Below are 15,830 nucleotides of genomic sequence, written 5' to 3'. Positions count from 1 at the left end.
AATGCTTGTGTATTAAACAGGGAGATGAGAGTAATTAAGCATACATTTACTCCTTTTACAAAGAATCTGTTTCACAACTGAAAAACTTCTTCACTGTATTTTAATACAGGCTAGTATGACTCAAATGTTTCATCTTAATTTACTATGAAGAAATATGAATTTAAAGCATTTCCCCTAAGCACTGTTGGACTAAACTATCTGTGAGCAGAAATTATTAGTCTATGAAGTAGTGAGGTACCTGAACAAACAAGATATCTGAGAGGCATCACAACTACTGAAATTCTAAAATTTCACCAAGGACAGGGTGAAGGTCAAAGAGGACACAGATCAGTTAATACTGACTCACTATGTATGTACTTACCAAATACCCTCAAAGCAGCCCGACTCGAGGTAAAATCAGTTACCTTCGTAAGTAAAAAAGCTTATTTCATGTGGCACAAAGAAAAACAATGAGGAATAAGGGAGATGAGTGGGTTGAAGGATAGCAAACGCTTCTAACATTCTACATCCAAATTCAGAGATGGAGAGAGAAAATAAAAAGGCTTCCAAAGTCTACTTAGGCCAGAGCTGTAGCAAAGGGGTAAAGAAAAATCTCTAGGATATCAAAAAGGAATCCAATGAAGATCTCGATCTTCAGACTGACTCATAACTAACCATCTACATCTATCTTATCTACCCATTCATGCATCCAGGGATAATCTAGGAGGATAAGTCACGAGTAAAGTCACAAAGGGGCCATATTCAAACCTTTAACAGAATATACCTAAGAGAATATACACACAAAAGGCTAAGGTTAAGACAGACTGCAACACTGAAATTTAGAAGAAAAAGATTCCCAAAGGAAAATGGAAAAACATGTCCAAAGTCGAATCCCACAAAGCAAGCATCTTTTAATAAAGATCATCACTGGTTATTTTACCTATTTTACATCACACACATCTTTTCCCAGAAACAACGTAAAGCACAAATTATCTCCCACATACCAACACCCAAAATATTCCAGTAAGCTTTTATTTCAAAAAGAAAAGCACTTTTAAAAAAGCATAAGCGGGGCTTCCCTGGTGGCGCAGTGGTTGAGAGTCCGCCTGCCGATGCAGGGGACACGGGTTCGTGCCCTGGTCTGGGAGGATCCCACGTGCCGCGGAGCGGCTGGGCCCGTGAGCCATGGCCGCTGAGCCTGCGCGTCCGGAGCCTGTGCTCCGCAGCGGGAGAGGCCACGACAGTGAGAGGCCCGCGTACCGCAAAAAAAAAAAAAGCATAAGCGCATTTGCCCCCCTTTTTTAAAAATGCTTACAAGAATAATCTATTTACCCATGAGCTAGCTTTTATATTTCCAAAGCAATATCCAAGACCCAAGGCTAAATATATGCATAGAGAAATAAATGTTCTTCATAAGACCTACATTTTAAAGTTCTATATATTTAGACAGATTATTTTAAGAAACACTGTAGGCATCAAAAAAAAAAAAAGCCCTGCATCTGAAACAAAACAAAAAGTCTCATTTTTACCATCAGTGTTAATACCATGTTACATTTATGTAACTCTTCAGAATTTATGATAAGCTTCATTTTACATTAATTTGCCAATCTTAAAAGCAAGCAACCAATAGAGGAAGCAAATAAAAAAGTTCCTGAAAGGCCAAGAAATTGGCCTAAATAAATAAATAATTAGCTGATGACTACACTTTCAATTCCATACTCCTTTTCAACTATACCAGGATTCTGTCCAGAAAGAAGGATCCTCAATAGATTGACCATAACTGTCTGATATCAGGAAACTTACTTCTACACCCTACAGCTCACTTGTATCTCTAGCTAAATTAGGAGATCCAGACCACTGACTCTTGGATCCCACTGGTAATTCTTCCATTGAAATAACCTTGAAACAATATGGCCAGAGAAAGGGAAAATGGCTTTGCCATTCTGGCAATAGTTTGCCTTCTACCCAAGAACCATTAATCCTCCAATTCAGATTCCTCAACACAAACTCTATTCTAGTTGAGTCTTTAAATGGCCCTTAAACCTTGCTCACTCCTACCTTCAACAACTGCTGCAGCAGGATCTGACAGTGTTCATAACTGCCACTCAGTTCTCCCAGCCTGGTTCTCCAGGTTATCAATCAGGTTATAAGAGAATGTTTATAATGATTCAACTTTTGTAATTTAAAAATATATACATACAAACATACACGAAAAAGAAATTTTTCTAGGTGGTAGAATTTGGGTGGTTTAACTGTTTTGCCCATTGCCTCAAATTTGTATAATAAATAAGCATTTCTTTTGTAATAAAACACAAGTTATTAAAAACAAGTAAAAACTTTATAAGCTTTAAAAATCTACATCTTTTATATAACTCTTACCTTGTTTAACACATCCTAGTACTACCAATATTAGTGTATTCTCTTATCTTGACCATTAAATTTACATGTATGAATTTGACTTTCAGACCTAACGTACCTAAAAGCTGGTGACTAAATATTTGGTGGGTGAAAAGATGCAAACAAACCACTAGAAGTTGCACTAGCAGATCAAATACTGGATTTGGAATCAACAGAACTGATTTCAAGTCCCAGTTCTACTATTCATTAGCTTTATAACCTCGGACAATGAGTCACTTTATCACTATATATTGCATTTTCTTATTTCTAAATTATATAGTTTGAATGAGATGATCTAGGTCTCTTTAGGACCTTAATTCTACACCTGTGGCTGTATTAATATACTAGTCATTGTTCATAATACAAGTATGATCAAGAGGTGGATAAATGGAGACAACTGTTGGTCACACTCTGCTATTCCACAGCCCTTCTCTCTTTTGTCCCCGCCCTCTGTCTGCTTCTATTCTCCCTATGCCTTAGCCTTAACTGTGGCAACCAGCCCCAAGAGTTCCTATCACTATGGGAGGACAATGCAGTCAGCCATACAGAGGCAGACAGCCAGCCATAAGAATCAGAGTCCAATTGTTCTGCTTCTCCTGCACAACGTGGTACAAAGCAGAGCTTATTCCAGGATCTAAAGATACTACACTAGATTTAAAAAGAAAAAGACAGACTGGGAAGTATTCCAGGAAAGATGAAGTCATCTGCAGCCTAAGATCTCAGAAATACAAACAGGTATACCACATAGGCTCAACAGTTTGACAAATGAGGTTCACCATAAAATAACTGGAAAGAAACCAAGCTGGCTAACATGCGTTGCATGGAAAACTTCTAGCAAACTGAGTAAGTATAAGGATTTATGAAGTTCACAGGGTAAGGGTAGAAATCATTAAACTCTGTCAACTCTGTCCCCAGAAAAGAATTTTTTTTTTAAAAAGACTGAAGTTTTAATAGATTAAAAATAGGGCTTCCCTGATGGCGCAGTGGTTGAGAGTCCACCTGCCGATGCAGGGGACACAGGTTCGTGCCCGGGTTCGGGAAGATCCCACATGCCGTGGAGCGGCTGGGTCCATGAGCCATGGCCGCTGAGCCTGCACGTCCGGAGCCTGTGCTCCACAGTGGGAGAGGCCACAACAGTGAGAGAGGCCCGCTACCGCAAAAACAAAAATAAATAAAGAAAAAAATAAAAAGAAAACCTATACAAAAGTGGTACTGATACTACCTAAAATTATACTTTTAGGAACCTGAGAGATATGATCAATCCCATTTTACAAGAGAAGAAACTGAGGCTTAAAGAGGTTAAGAACACAAGGTCCAAGGGTACATAGCCATCAGGTGACAGATTCATGTCCAAACCTAAACTTCTTGACTTTTAAGGACAGTGTTTGATCAACTATAGGATATCTATCTCTCACAGTCCAAATAAAGAAGGGAAATGCATATATTTTTAGTTTATCCTCATGACCATGAATGGCAGCAAACTTAAATAGAATTATCTACTTTCCTTCTCCAAGTACCTGCCTTTCAGACATTCTAGAAGCCCTGCATGGAAGCAACGGCCACTAGACTTCATTAAATGAAAACGGCTAGTTTGGGGCACACTGAGAAGAATATGAGCTGCAGAGTCAGAAAGACCCAAGTATAAATCCCAGCCATGGTACTTCCTGAGTGATCTTAGATACATTTTACCTCACAATCTCTGAGAAACAGTTTTTTAATAAGAAGACCTCTCTCATAAGGTTATTATAAAGGCTAAATGAGTTCATTCATATGCACCCAGCTATGTGTTAGGAAGTGAATGGCTAAGCCACAACCCGTCATTCACTGTGGAGGTGCAGAAGGGGGCAGGGAAGAAGCTACCCTGGCCAAAAAAAGGGGGATATAGTCAAACCTCCTCGTAAACATACCAATGACAAGCCTCCTGGGAAACAAACATGGTAGATCTGCTGGCATGAGAGTCCTCATCTATGAGATACTAAGACGATGTACCAGGTTTGTTTACAGTCTATGCATTTAAGGAGTAGGTCTCTGGGGTCAGCTTTGTAACTATACCAGTGGCCCATCTGTGTAAATGATAAACCTCGTATATCACTTAGAGACTCTGAGGTTAATCTGGGCCACAGCACACCCTGATGTGGCAAGAATGCACCTGTGGAGCTGTAATGGAGGTCCCAGACCTCTTCCTGCTTCACCTATACCGCGTGATTACCTTTGTACTTGAAATTACATACTAGTGAAGTTTGACATTAGGTGTGGTAGGCAGCTTCTAAATTACTGGCTCCCAATACAGTAAGTTCCCTACACACAAATCTTCAAGTTGCGAACTTTCAAAGATGCGAACGTGCATTCGCATGTCCAATCATGTAAGTTAGTTCACGTGTCTGGCGTACATTGTCATGTGCATGCATCCTCTACAAGTGGTTGTGCTTTTGTGTACTTTACTGTACAGGACTGTATAGAGTACAGTAATACTGTACAGTATCGTTATGTCAAGCTAGATCTGCAAGAGGACGACTTCATTGAACCCTTTGCTGTACAACACGAGGAGCTTACTAATGAAGACCTGATGGAATTGGAGGCCCAGAGAAAGGACCAAGAGAGACAAGAGGAAGAAGAAGTAACTGAAGAACAGAAGAGATTCACGACGCAGGAAATGGCAAGGGGATTTTCTTTATTTGAGGAGGCACTGATAAGTTTTTCAGGCATAGGACCCTAACATAGAACAGTACACAAAGGCTGAAGCAGCTGTTCAGAATGCAATCCAGTGCTACTGTGTCATCTATGATGAGAAAAAAAGAGCTACTACCCAGACATCACTGGATTGTTTTTTCAAGAGGGTAGAGAGATTTGAATCCAACAAGGAACCAGAACCTGTGCCATCAACGTCAGGCGTGAGTGAAACTGCAGCTTGCCCTCAGTCTCCCACTGCTGACAATCCTTCAGCTCTACCATCTCCCACCTCCTCTCCCTCCTCCAGTCAGTAACTCTTCTTGCCTGTTCACTCGATGCCAGCCCCTGGATGCCAGCTGTTGTACTATACTGCTGTACTCTTCAAGGTACTGTACTGTAAGATTTAAATGTTTTCTTTATTTTTTGTGTTTGTTTTTTATGTATTATTTGTGTGAAAAGTATTATAAACCTATTACATTACAGTACAGTACCATATAGCCGATTGTGTTGGTTGGGTACCTAGGCTAACTTTGTTGGACTTACAAATTGGACTTATGAACGTGCTCTCAGAACAGAACTCGTTTGTATGTAGGGGACTTAACTGTAAGCCGGGCCTCCTAGACAAGATGAAGTGTTGACACTGCTCTTGGCAATGATTTTTTGTGTGTGACAACGAAAGCAAAGGCAACAAAAGCAAAAACAAACAAGTGGGACTACATCAAAATAAAAAGCTCCTGCACAGAAAAGGAAACCATCGACAAAATAAAAAGGCAACCTACTGAATGGGAGAAAATATTTGCAAACCATATATCTGGTAAGTTCTAAAATATTCAAGCAGGCTTCCCTGGTGGCGCAGTGGTTAAGAATCCACCTGCCAATGCAGGGGACACGGGTTGAAGCGCTGGTCAGGGAAGATCCCACATGCTGTGGAGCAACTAAGCCCATGCGCCACAACTACTGAGCCTGCACTCTAGAGCCCACAAGCCACAACTGCTGAGCCCACGTGCCACAACTACTGAAGCCCACGTGCCTAGAGCCCGTGCTCTGCAACGAGAGAAGCCACCGCAATGAGAAGCCTGCGCACCACAACGAAGAGTAGCCCCCACTCACCACAACTAGAGAAAAGCCCGCACGCAGCAACGAAGACCCAACGCAGCCATAAATAAATAAATAATTTTAAAAAGCAAAATAAAATAAAATAAAATATTCAAGGAATTCACACAATAGCAAAAACCAAAGAATCTCATTCAAAAAATGGGCAGAAGACTTGAGTAGACATTTTTTTCAAAGAAGACATACAAATGGTCAACAGGTACATGAAAAGGTTCTTAACATCACTAATCATCAGAGAAATGCAAATCAAAACCACTATAAGATATCACTTCACACCTTTCAGAATGGCTATTATACAAAAGATTGGAAATGACAAGTGTTGGCAAGGATGTGGACAAAAGGGAACCCTTGTGCACTGTTGGTGGGAATGTAAATTGGTGCAGTCAGTATAGAAAACAGTATGGAGGTTCCTCAAAAAAATTACAAACAGAATTACCATGTAATCCAGCAATTCCACTTCTGGGTATTTATCCAAAGAAAAGAAAAACAATAACTCAAAAAGATATACGCACCCCCATGTTCACTGCAGCATTATTTACAATTGCCAAGATACGGAAGCAACCTAAGTGTTCACCAATGGATGAATGGATAAAGAAGATGTAGCATATATATACAATGGAGTATTACTTGGCATTAAAAAGAATGAAATGTTGCCATTTGCAACAACATGAAAGGACCTTAAGGGCATTACACTATAGAAAGTATGTCAGGAGCCAGGTGGGGCAAAAATAGATTTAAAAACATAAGTGAAATAAGTCAGAGAAAGACAAATACTATATGATCTCACTTATATGTGGAATCTAAAAACAAACAAACAAAAAACCAAGCTCACAGATACAGAGAACAGACTGGTGGTTGCCAGGGGCAGGGAGTAGACAAAATGGGAGAAGGGGAACAAAATTCCAGTTATAAAATAAGTCATGTGGATGTAATGTACAGCACGGTGACTACAGCTAGTAATACTGTACTGTATATTCGAAAGTTGCTAAGAGAGTAGACCTTAAAAGTTCTTATCACAAGAAAAAAAATTCTGTAACTATGTATGGTAACACATTAGACTTATTTTGATGATCATTTTGCAAAATATACAAATACTGAATTGTTATGTTGTACACCTGAAACTAATATAATGTTGTGTGTCAATTATTTTAAAAAAATGGAGTTTGACTTCTGAGTCCAGGTCACAAAAGACATCGCTACTTCCACCATACTCCTTCTTCCCCTCTCATTTGCTCTCTCTGATGAGGCCAGCTGCCACATTGTGAGAAGCCCTCTGAAGAGGAGGACCGCATGGAAGGAACTGAAAGATACCTCTGACCAACAGCCAGCAAGAGAATGAATCCTGTCAACAAGCACACACGAGAGCTTGGAAAGAGACCCACCCCCTGTTGAGCCTTAAAGTACCTGTGACACCTTGATTTGAAACCTTGTGACAGACCAAGAGCCAGAGGACCCAGATGAGCCACACCTGAATTCCTAACCCACAGATACCATGAGATTGGTTCTTGCTTCAAGCCACTAAGTTGTGGGGTAATTCATTACACCACAATAGATAATTTATATGTTATCTCTGATTCATGAGTCTGATTTGAGAAACTAATTGTGTTATCTCAAGTGCCTCCTCTGTTCCAGACCCTGTTCTAAGTGCTCTGGAACCATCAATTAAGTAGACAAACTCCTTTGCCTTTATGGAGCTTACACTCTAATGAAGAGAAAAAGAAAAAAACAATAAATAAAATAAGTAAATGCTCTAGTATATTTGAAGGTGATAAGTGTTATGGAAAAAAGATAATATAGAGCAAGGTAAGGAGGAGTGGTTGGGGCAGTGTAAAGAAAGGCAGCCATGTGGATACTTGAGGGAAAAGCATTCCAGTGGAAGAAACTTAATATAAAGGCTTTGAGGCAAAAATATGCCTGGCATGCAGGAGAAATAGCAAGATCAGTGTGGAGAACAAGCGGAGAATAACAGGAAATAAGATTGGAGGGGGGTTGAGTAGCATAGGCCCAGTAGGTCACTGGCTTTTACTCTGAGTGAAATGGGGAGCCATCAGAGGAGTCCCATGATCTGAGTTGTTTTTTTAAAGGATCATTCTGTCTGCTGTATTGAGAATAGACAGCAGGAGAGCAAGGGGGAAGTGCTAGGAAATAAGAGACTCCAAAGAAATATCAGCCCCCTTATCTACCTCTCTAGCTATAGTGGTCATACTCTACCCCAGCTCAATGCTTTTTGATGCAAAATAAAGCATTGGTTTTGCCTTTCTGCTTTAAATCCTAGAAGGCCATGTGAGGAAGCACCAGCCTCTATCTAGGAGGAGCTGAGTAAAGTTAGCATCTTCAGTCAACGAAGGAATCAAAGTAATAAGAATTTTCGCTAGCAAAGACTGTTCCTATCTTATACCTAAGATATACACAGTATGTTTCAGTAAATTAATGCTCATGGAAATTGTCTTTTCACTTTTATTATTTCAATTTACAAATCAATTAAAGACACTATTTAAAAAATTCTCATTATCTATTCCATAAAGTACTAGTATTTAACACAAACAAACCATGAACTCTGCACAGGTTATCACATTAGAAATTTTAACTACTTCCCATCTTCATATTTGCTGTTTTTAATCTAAACGGATGCAAGCCAGTGTGCAATGCAAAGAACTGGCCTCTGCTGCCCCCTACTGGAATCACATTTTGCTACCTAAATCTCCCACAAACAAAATCTGAGATCCACAAAATGCAGCCAGGCAAATAAGGCTCGGTTGAAATACTGCTGGAATTTTACCACTACTCTGGAAAGCCAAGCAGTTATATATATAAAGTCCCAACTCTTATATATAAACTCCCAACTGTTTAAATATACACAGTTATATATAAGCTCCCGTCTTCCACCCACAGACCCCTACTGCCCAAATAAAAGCATTTTAAAAATTAGGAGTATCTGATATGTAAGGACTTTCCATTCCCAAATCCTTTTTATTTTCAACTGGACATTTTTATAAGAAATAGAAGAGCTTGGTTTTATGAGTACTAAAAACTACAAGCCCTAAAGACATTCACTTTTAAGTGGTAGAATGTATCACAGAACACGGCTTTAAAAAACTATATTCATATTCCTTGCCTCACTTGTCTCCTTAATGAGATCATTTTGTTAAAAGGGGTGTGGATAGTTAAGAAAACAGAAATTTCTCTCAATTGCTAAAGATCAAAAGAATTTTAAACAGGTGAATAAATTAAAACAGAATAAAGCACTTAAGGCAACAAGTACCTAAACCACCCTTCATTTTTAGCTAAAACATAGAAAGGAAAAAAACAGATTCCCCAAACCTTAGCTATTTTGCCACAAATCAGTGAATTCATTTCTCAATATTCATATAGTATAGTTCACTTCCAAAAGCAAACACTATCTGGCAACCTAGTTTTAATTCCTGTATATACACAGGATTTTAATTAGCTTCAAGCTTTAATTTAGCTTTTATTCAATTCAATTATCCAGTCTGATGGCCCACAAAATTTCTAATTATCTCTAAACCCATTAATGGTAACTTTTAACTTTCTGCAGTTTGGTTTTTTTTTTATTAGACTGACAAAGAAAAAATAAGCATTACATATCCTAAACCTTTCCACTAACTATACATCTAAAATAGTCAATTCAAAATATTTTTAATTGGTTACAAAGGGTCAAACAGGCTTGTACTTTAAAAATTAATGACCATATTAGAAACTACATTATAATAGTTTTTCCAATTGGTATTCTCTCTTCAAACACAATCATTGTGATGTTGTACCTCCTCTTCACCTCCAGTCATTAAAACCAATTTAATGCTTACCATGGCATGTTCAACTACATTAAGATTTTTAACAACTTCTCCAGGAACCAAGCACCCTGAAATATTTCCCCTTCTTGAAACTTTTCCTGATACACTGAGATGTCAAATAATCTTCATCTAGGATGAATAATTTTAAAATACTGCTAAATGTAGTCTATAAAGGAATCAGTTTAACCTGTCCATGCCCACACCATTGGCACATCTAAAAAGCCTGTCTGGCCTGGTCCAATACACTAATGAGAAATGATATCCACCAACCTCCCCTATCCAGAGGCCCACAGGGCCATGAAGTGCAAATGTTTGCATAGATACATGTACAAATTCATACATGCTACACATTTACTGAGGAGAATTAAACAGTGGTGAAATATTAATTCCACCAACCACTACTAATGACTTCTCTAAATATCTCACTATGAAAGACAATCCAAACGTGTACCCAACACAAAGACCACTGATGCACCATGTACCTTCTTACAAAATGGAAGACAAAGCTGCTCTTCTACCTATGTCCCATTTACTTAGATCCCACCAGAAACCAAAAGGTTACCATTCTAAAGACAAGTCTGTCTGAATGTACAATGAAATCATACACAGAGCCTAGTTCTAACTCTATTACTTGCTCAAATTATATAATTAATTACAATAAAAAAGACTTTTAAATCCTCTAGTACAATCCTACTGTTAAATAGTTTTATCTTTCACTATTGTACTTTTCTCTCCTTTCCTTCTTCATGCTGGTCAAAAGAAATGCTTTTAATTTAAATGAGTACATTTTGATCATAGCCCATGTTTAACAGCCCACAGGGTAAATCTGAATCAATCGAAAAATGTTTAAACATTAAAACAGTTTATGAAAATTCAAAAATTATAGAAAGAAGGAGCTCTATATCTTGTTAGGCTGTAGAACAGGAAAAACCTCCACTTCAACTGAAACAACAACAAAATTGACCAAATACAAACAAAAAAACTTTTTCCCTTTAAAGCCATCCAAGAACAGTAGATACAAAGAAATTTAAGAGACTCAACTCCAAAGGGAATTTCTAGATAAGCAAAGGATAGAGGACACATTCAAATTTGAGGCCACTGGCTGAAATGGGTGCAGGGCAGGTAGAAAAGCAAGCCTGCTGGCGAATGACAGACTTTGCTTAGATGAGGATTTCTTTTTTTTTTTTTTTTTTTTTTAAGATTTATTTATTATTTATTTATTTTTGGCTGCATCAGGTCTTTTAGTTGCGACATGCGGAATCCTCATTGAGGCATGTGGGATCTTTCGTTGTGGTACACGGGCTCTTCGTTGCAGTGCACAGACTCTGTCGCAGTGCATGGGCTTCTCTCTAGTTGCAGAGTGTGGGTTTTTTCTCTTCTCTAGTTGTGGCGCACAGGCTCCAGGGTGCGTGGGCTCTGTAGTGTGCAGCACGCAGGCTTTCTAGTCGAGGGGCATGCAAGCTCAGCAGTTGTGGCACGTGGGCTTAGTTGCCCCACGGCATGTGGGATCTTACTTCCCTGATCAGGAATCAAACCCGTGCCCCCTGCACTGCAAGGCGAATTCTTTACCACTGGACCACCAAGGAAGTCCCTAGATGAGGATTTAAATCTTGGGTCTTAAAGATCCTGCCATCCTTGGGAACTCATTAAATAGAAGTTGGTGGCTTAATAATCAGAAGTAACTTGGTCCATTTAAACCAACAGTTGGTGTCTCTTCCAGCATTAATGTCTCACTGACATCCATATTATAAATACTCATGCAGTTTTGATGAGAAAGAAAATGTAAAACCAAAGAGATAGTCCATCATAACCAATCACAACCTTATTGTGATTATTATTTAGGTTGTTTCCAGTTTTCTTTTTTAAACAAAATATACTCACATTTGAAGAACCTCATATTTGAATCTATGTGAGGTAAAAATGCCTGTTAATAAGCTCACACCTCAAAAACCTACAGAAATCTCTGAAAGAAAACTTTCCTTTAGTTAGTAGGGGGGTTTATGTGACTCAGAAAGATTATAACCTCTCAGAAGACAAAAATGTCTATTTCTCTTTGCATGTGTAAACCTAAGAGAGTTGCCATGTGTTCTCATGACTGCAACAAAATTAGAGATAGGAGTAAATATCAATCACATTCTACTGAAATTATGCATTTTATTGTCTGTATTCCCTCCAGGTTTCAAGATGAACGAGGTCAGGAATCATGTCTGTTTTGCTCGTTTTACCTCCCACTATGTACAATGCCTGGCACTTAATATGTATTTGTTAAATCCATATAGAACAAATGAATGAGTGAATCCAGATTACTTTCAGCTCTAACGTCTTTATGATTTTCTATTTTATGGTTTTATTATATGAATCTATGGTTCTTTGGTTCAACAATTTTAAGCAAAATGTATTTTAAACATATACCAGTAGTATTCAATAGAACTTTTCACAATGATGGAAATGTTCTATACCTGCTCTGTTCAAGATGTGGTATTAGCAGTTTAAATGTGACTAGTGTGACTGAGAAACTGTATTTTTATTTTAATTTAATTTTACTTAATTGAAATTTAAATAGCCACATGTTGCAAGTGGCTGCAATACTGCATGGCACACAGACCATTCCTTAACTTTAGGGAACAATGTTTTACAGCTGACTAGGGGCTCAGTGTTTGGAGATGCTTATGGAAAGAATCACATTTTACGATATGGACACATAGAACTCTTGTATTTTCTAGTAGTCCCTCCCTCAAAAAAAAATTATCAAGAGTAGATGGGATTTGAGTCTGAGTTAAAATACAGAAAGATATATTATATAGCACATAGTTAACAGAGGAAGAAACATCTTGTATCAGGTTGCCTCCCAAGAACTTGTATCTGCCAATCAAAACTGAACCCAACTGTTTCTCCTCTGTGAAGTTTTCTTCTCTACTTCCGCAGGAGCTCCATAAAACTTCTGTCAATACCTCTAAAACTGTATATGCCTCTACTATAGACTGTTTTCAAGGTACTAGAACGTCCTTAATGGAATGGACACTGTATCTTATTTTCATGCAGAAGCTCACACAAGGCCTAATCCAGTACCTCACACGTGGTTGGTCTTTCATGCATGGTTACTTAGTGAAAAAGAATGAAATCCGGGGTCAAAAGATCTGAATTCTAGTCCTGTTTCTGCCATATACTTAGTGATTTTACACTTAATTGGTTATTTCCAATTCTTAACCATTACAAATGTCAGTAAGATGAACACCTTTATAGAAACTTTATTAAGATCAATTTCTGGACATGGAATTACTGAAGCAAAAGGAAGAACTCTAAGGCTTTTGGTAAGTACTAACAAATAGTACCCAGAAAGATGCTAACATTTATAATTCTACCTACAGCACACATCTCCCAACTTCACTGCAACCTCAACAGCAATGACGTAGCATGTTATCCTTTTCATTCATTCATATACCTTTCTATGCCCTTTCCTCCCAAATGACTGACTTTGCTATATTCTTTTCCAAATAGCTCCCTCACATTCATGAGCAAACACAGGATACTTTTACTGGGGGTGGGGGGAGGTGAAAAGGGAGTATTTGGGAGTGGCCTCCAGCAATGCCTCTAATTCCCACACTAGAAAAAAGGAAAAGAGAAATCTATGACTCAAAACCACCTTGTCTCTTGTTAGAACCTATAACAGAGAAGGTAAGAGCACAGATCTAGACTACAGGAGTCAGACTGCCTTGCTTCAAATCCTGGCTCTATGGATTTTCAAACAAAATGTTTAACTGCTCAAAACACTCAAGTTTTGTCATCTGAAAACAGAGATTGAATAAATAGTCTTATACCTCATCAAAGAGATGATGTTCAGTGAGCAGTTCTAATGAAAAGCTTAGTAAGGGAAGAAAGTTAAAACAAAAACACTAAAAGAAGATTTTCATGGATTTTTCTCAGCCCTCATCATCAAGTCTCGGCCATAATGACTTAGCAAGAGCTGTCCACCTGCTAGCAACCAATGTCACAAAAATGTCAAACCAGCAGTCACTTACCTGAATTCCTCCATTCTTTGTTTGTACACAGTTCAGAAAGCACGCTTTTTTGCTTAGATAAAACCAAAAGCAAAGAAATGGGCCGGCACACCTACCTGGCAGTTCTACCTGCTCTGTGAATATATGTGTTGGCATCCTCTGGACAATCAAACTGAAGAACCCAATTCACAGCTGGGAAATCTGTACAGAAGGAATATCAAGTTGAAAAACCAGTTCCAAGACCTTCCTGCTGCACTATTTTTATTTTATAATATTGCTTGCCAGGGCTTTCCATCACATCAAACTGATAGATATCATCTGTGGACACTATTAAAAATAAAATTAACTGCATGAACCGAGAGATAATAAACACTTCTCTTCTTTGACAAACTGAACTAAAATTAATGACAGTGTTTGAATGTGAAGATTATTTTGTATCTGACAGAGGAGACAGACTGCTTTGTGTCAAATAATGAAATATCCTGATAGTTAATAACCTAAAAGAACCACTTCTCATGAGCTCCCAGTGAACTATGAAACTGGTTTATAAATTTTAATGAAAATTTACTTTTCCTGCTATTTCCATCTCCATTCAAATTAATGATGTCTTTTTAAATCCCTCTCCCCATTTCCTAGCAATAATTACTTCATACTTATTTCTGGCTGCAAAAGTTTCCATTCATTCCCAGAGATCCTGGTCTCAACAACTTAAGAGAACTACCTTTAGTCATTTACGGATTTTGCCATAAGGATTTCAGATCAATGTCTAGCACAGAGAAAAAAGCTAAGGGAGGGAGGAAGGGAGGAAGGAAGGAAAAAGAAAAAGAGAAAGATTTGGGAAGATAATGATACCTATGGATACCTATGAGCATAAAAACTATGACCAAGTTATACAAGCTATTCAAAAGGGTTGAATCTATTTAAATGGGCATAACCCAAGAAAAACAGAAAAAAGATATTTAGAACAATTCTCTCCCTTGGGACTTGAAGTAACCAGGTACCTCAGAAGGCAAGGATGTATTTCAGGGTTGTAAAAAGGAAGATAGGTTGAAAGTAGCACTCAGATCCTCAGGTTCCTTCCGGGATCCTATACACTGGGTCTCCTGAAGAAAAGTCAAAGTCTTATTCTCAAGAAAGGCTTCAAGCCAAGACACCAGAGAGAGTGGAAAAAAGAGGCACCAGAGCCAGAGTGAAAACACGGGTACTGAGTGTAAGTCTGAATGCTGACTGGGAGCCCTCTATGTCTACTTCCTTGCTAGGCTTCTAGAGAGCCAGCAGCAAGCTTAATCCTTCTGCTCAAGAGGTTGAAGTATTCTTATCTGGAGAGACTGAATGTTCAAAAAGAATATACTTTGACATCTTGGTCCTCCACAAGATGACCAACTCCGTCTAAATCCCCTCGCAATGAAGGCCGTTAGTCAACAAGCCTCATCCACATACAAATCACTTCAAATAAGCTTCTTGATGCCTCACTGTTACATATAATAAAAGACAGTCAATTGCAGACAATCGGGAAAAGTCTCAAAAATGAAAAGACAGATAAAAGAGTAAAAATGAAACTCAACAGAAACAATGTGAAGAAAACTTTAACCTAATATCTTCAGAGAGCTAAAACACTGCATTCATCAAATAAGAGTAAGAGGCTATAAAAAATGAACTCTTCGTACTTCATTAAAATTTTAATCAGAAAAGTTGAAATATAAAATCAAGAAATCCCCCAGAAATAACAAGAAAAAGACAATGAAATGGCAACAGAAGAAACAGGAAAACTATAGGATTGATCAAAGAGGTCAAATACTCTTCCAGAAAGAGAAAATAAGGGGGGAATGGGAAAATGTTATAAAAAAGGTATGAGAAAGGA

General features: G+C 38.2%; 1 protein-coding gene across 1 annotated transcript in view; it reads right to left on the bottom strand.

The window, feature by feature from the left end:
• DDX10 (DEAD-box helicase 10) overlaps positions 1-15,830 on the bottom strand; it is a 284,143-nt gene that overhangs the window by 239,720 nt on the left and 28,593 nt on the right. The window contains exon 9 of the mRNA XM_082628714.1: positions 14,086-14,170. Within this exon, the coding sequence (XP_082484840.1) occupies positions 14,086-14,170 (85 nt within the window). The remainder of the gene's footprint in view (positions 1-14,085; positions 14,171-15,830) is intronic.

This window comes from Mesoplodon mirus (genome assembly GCF_964341445.2).
Source record: "Mesoplodon mirus genome assembly, chromosome: 7".
In the NCBI taxonomy this organism is placed as follows: Eukaryota; Metazoa; Chordata; class Mammalia; order Artiodactyla; family Ziphiidae; genus Mesoplodon; species Mesoplodon mirus.
This window is presented reverse-complemented; position numbering and strand designations above follow the sequence as displayed.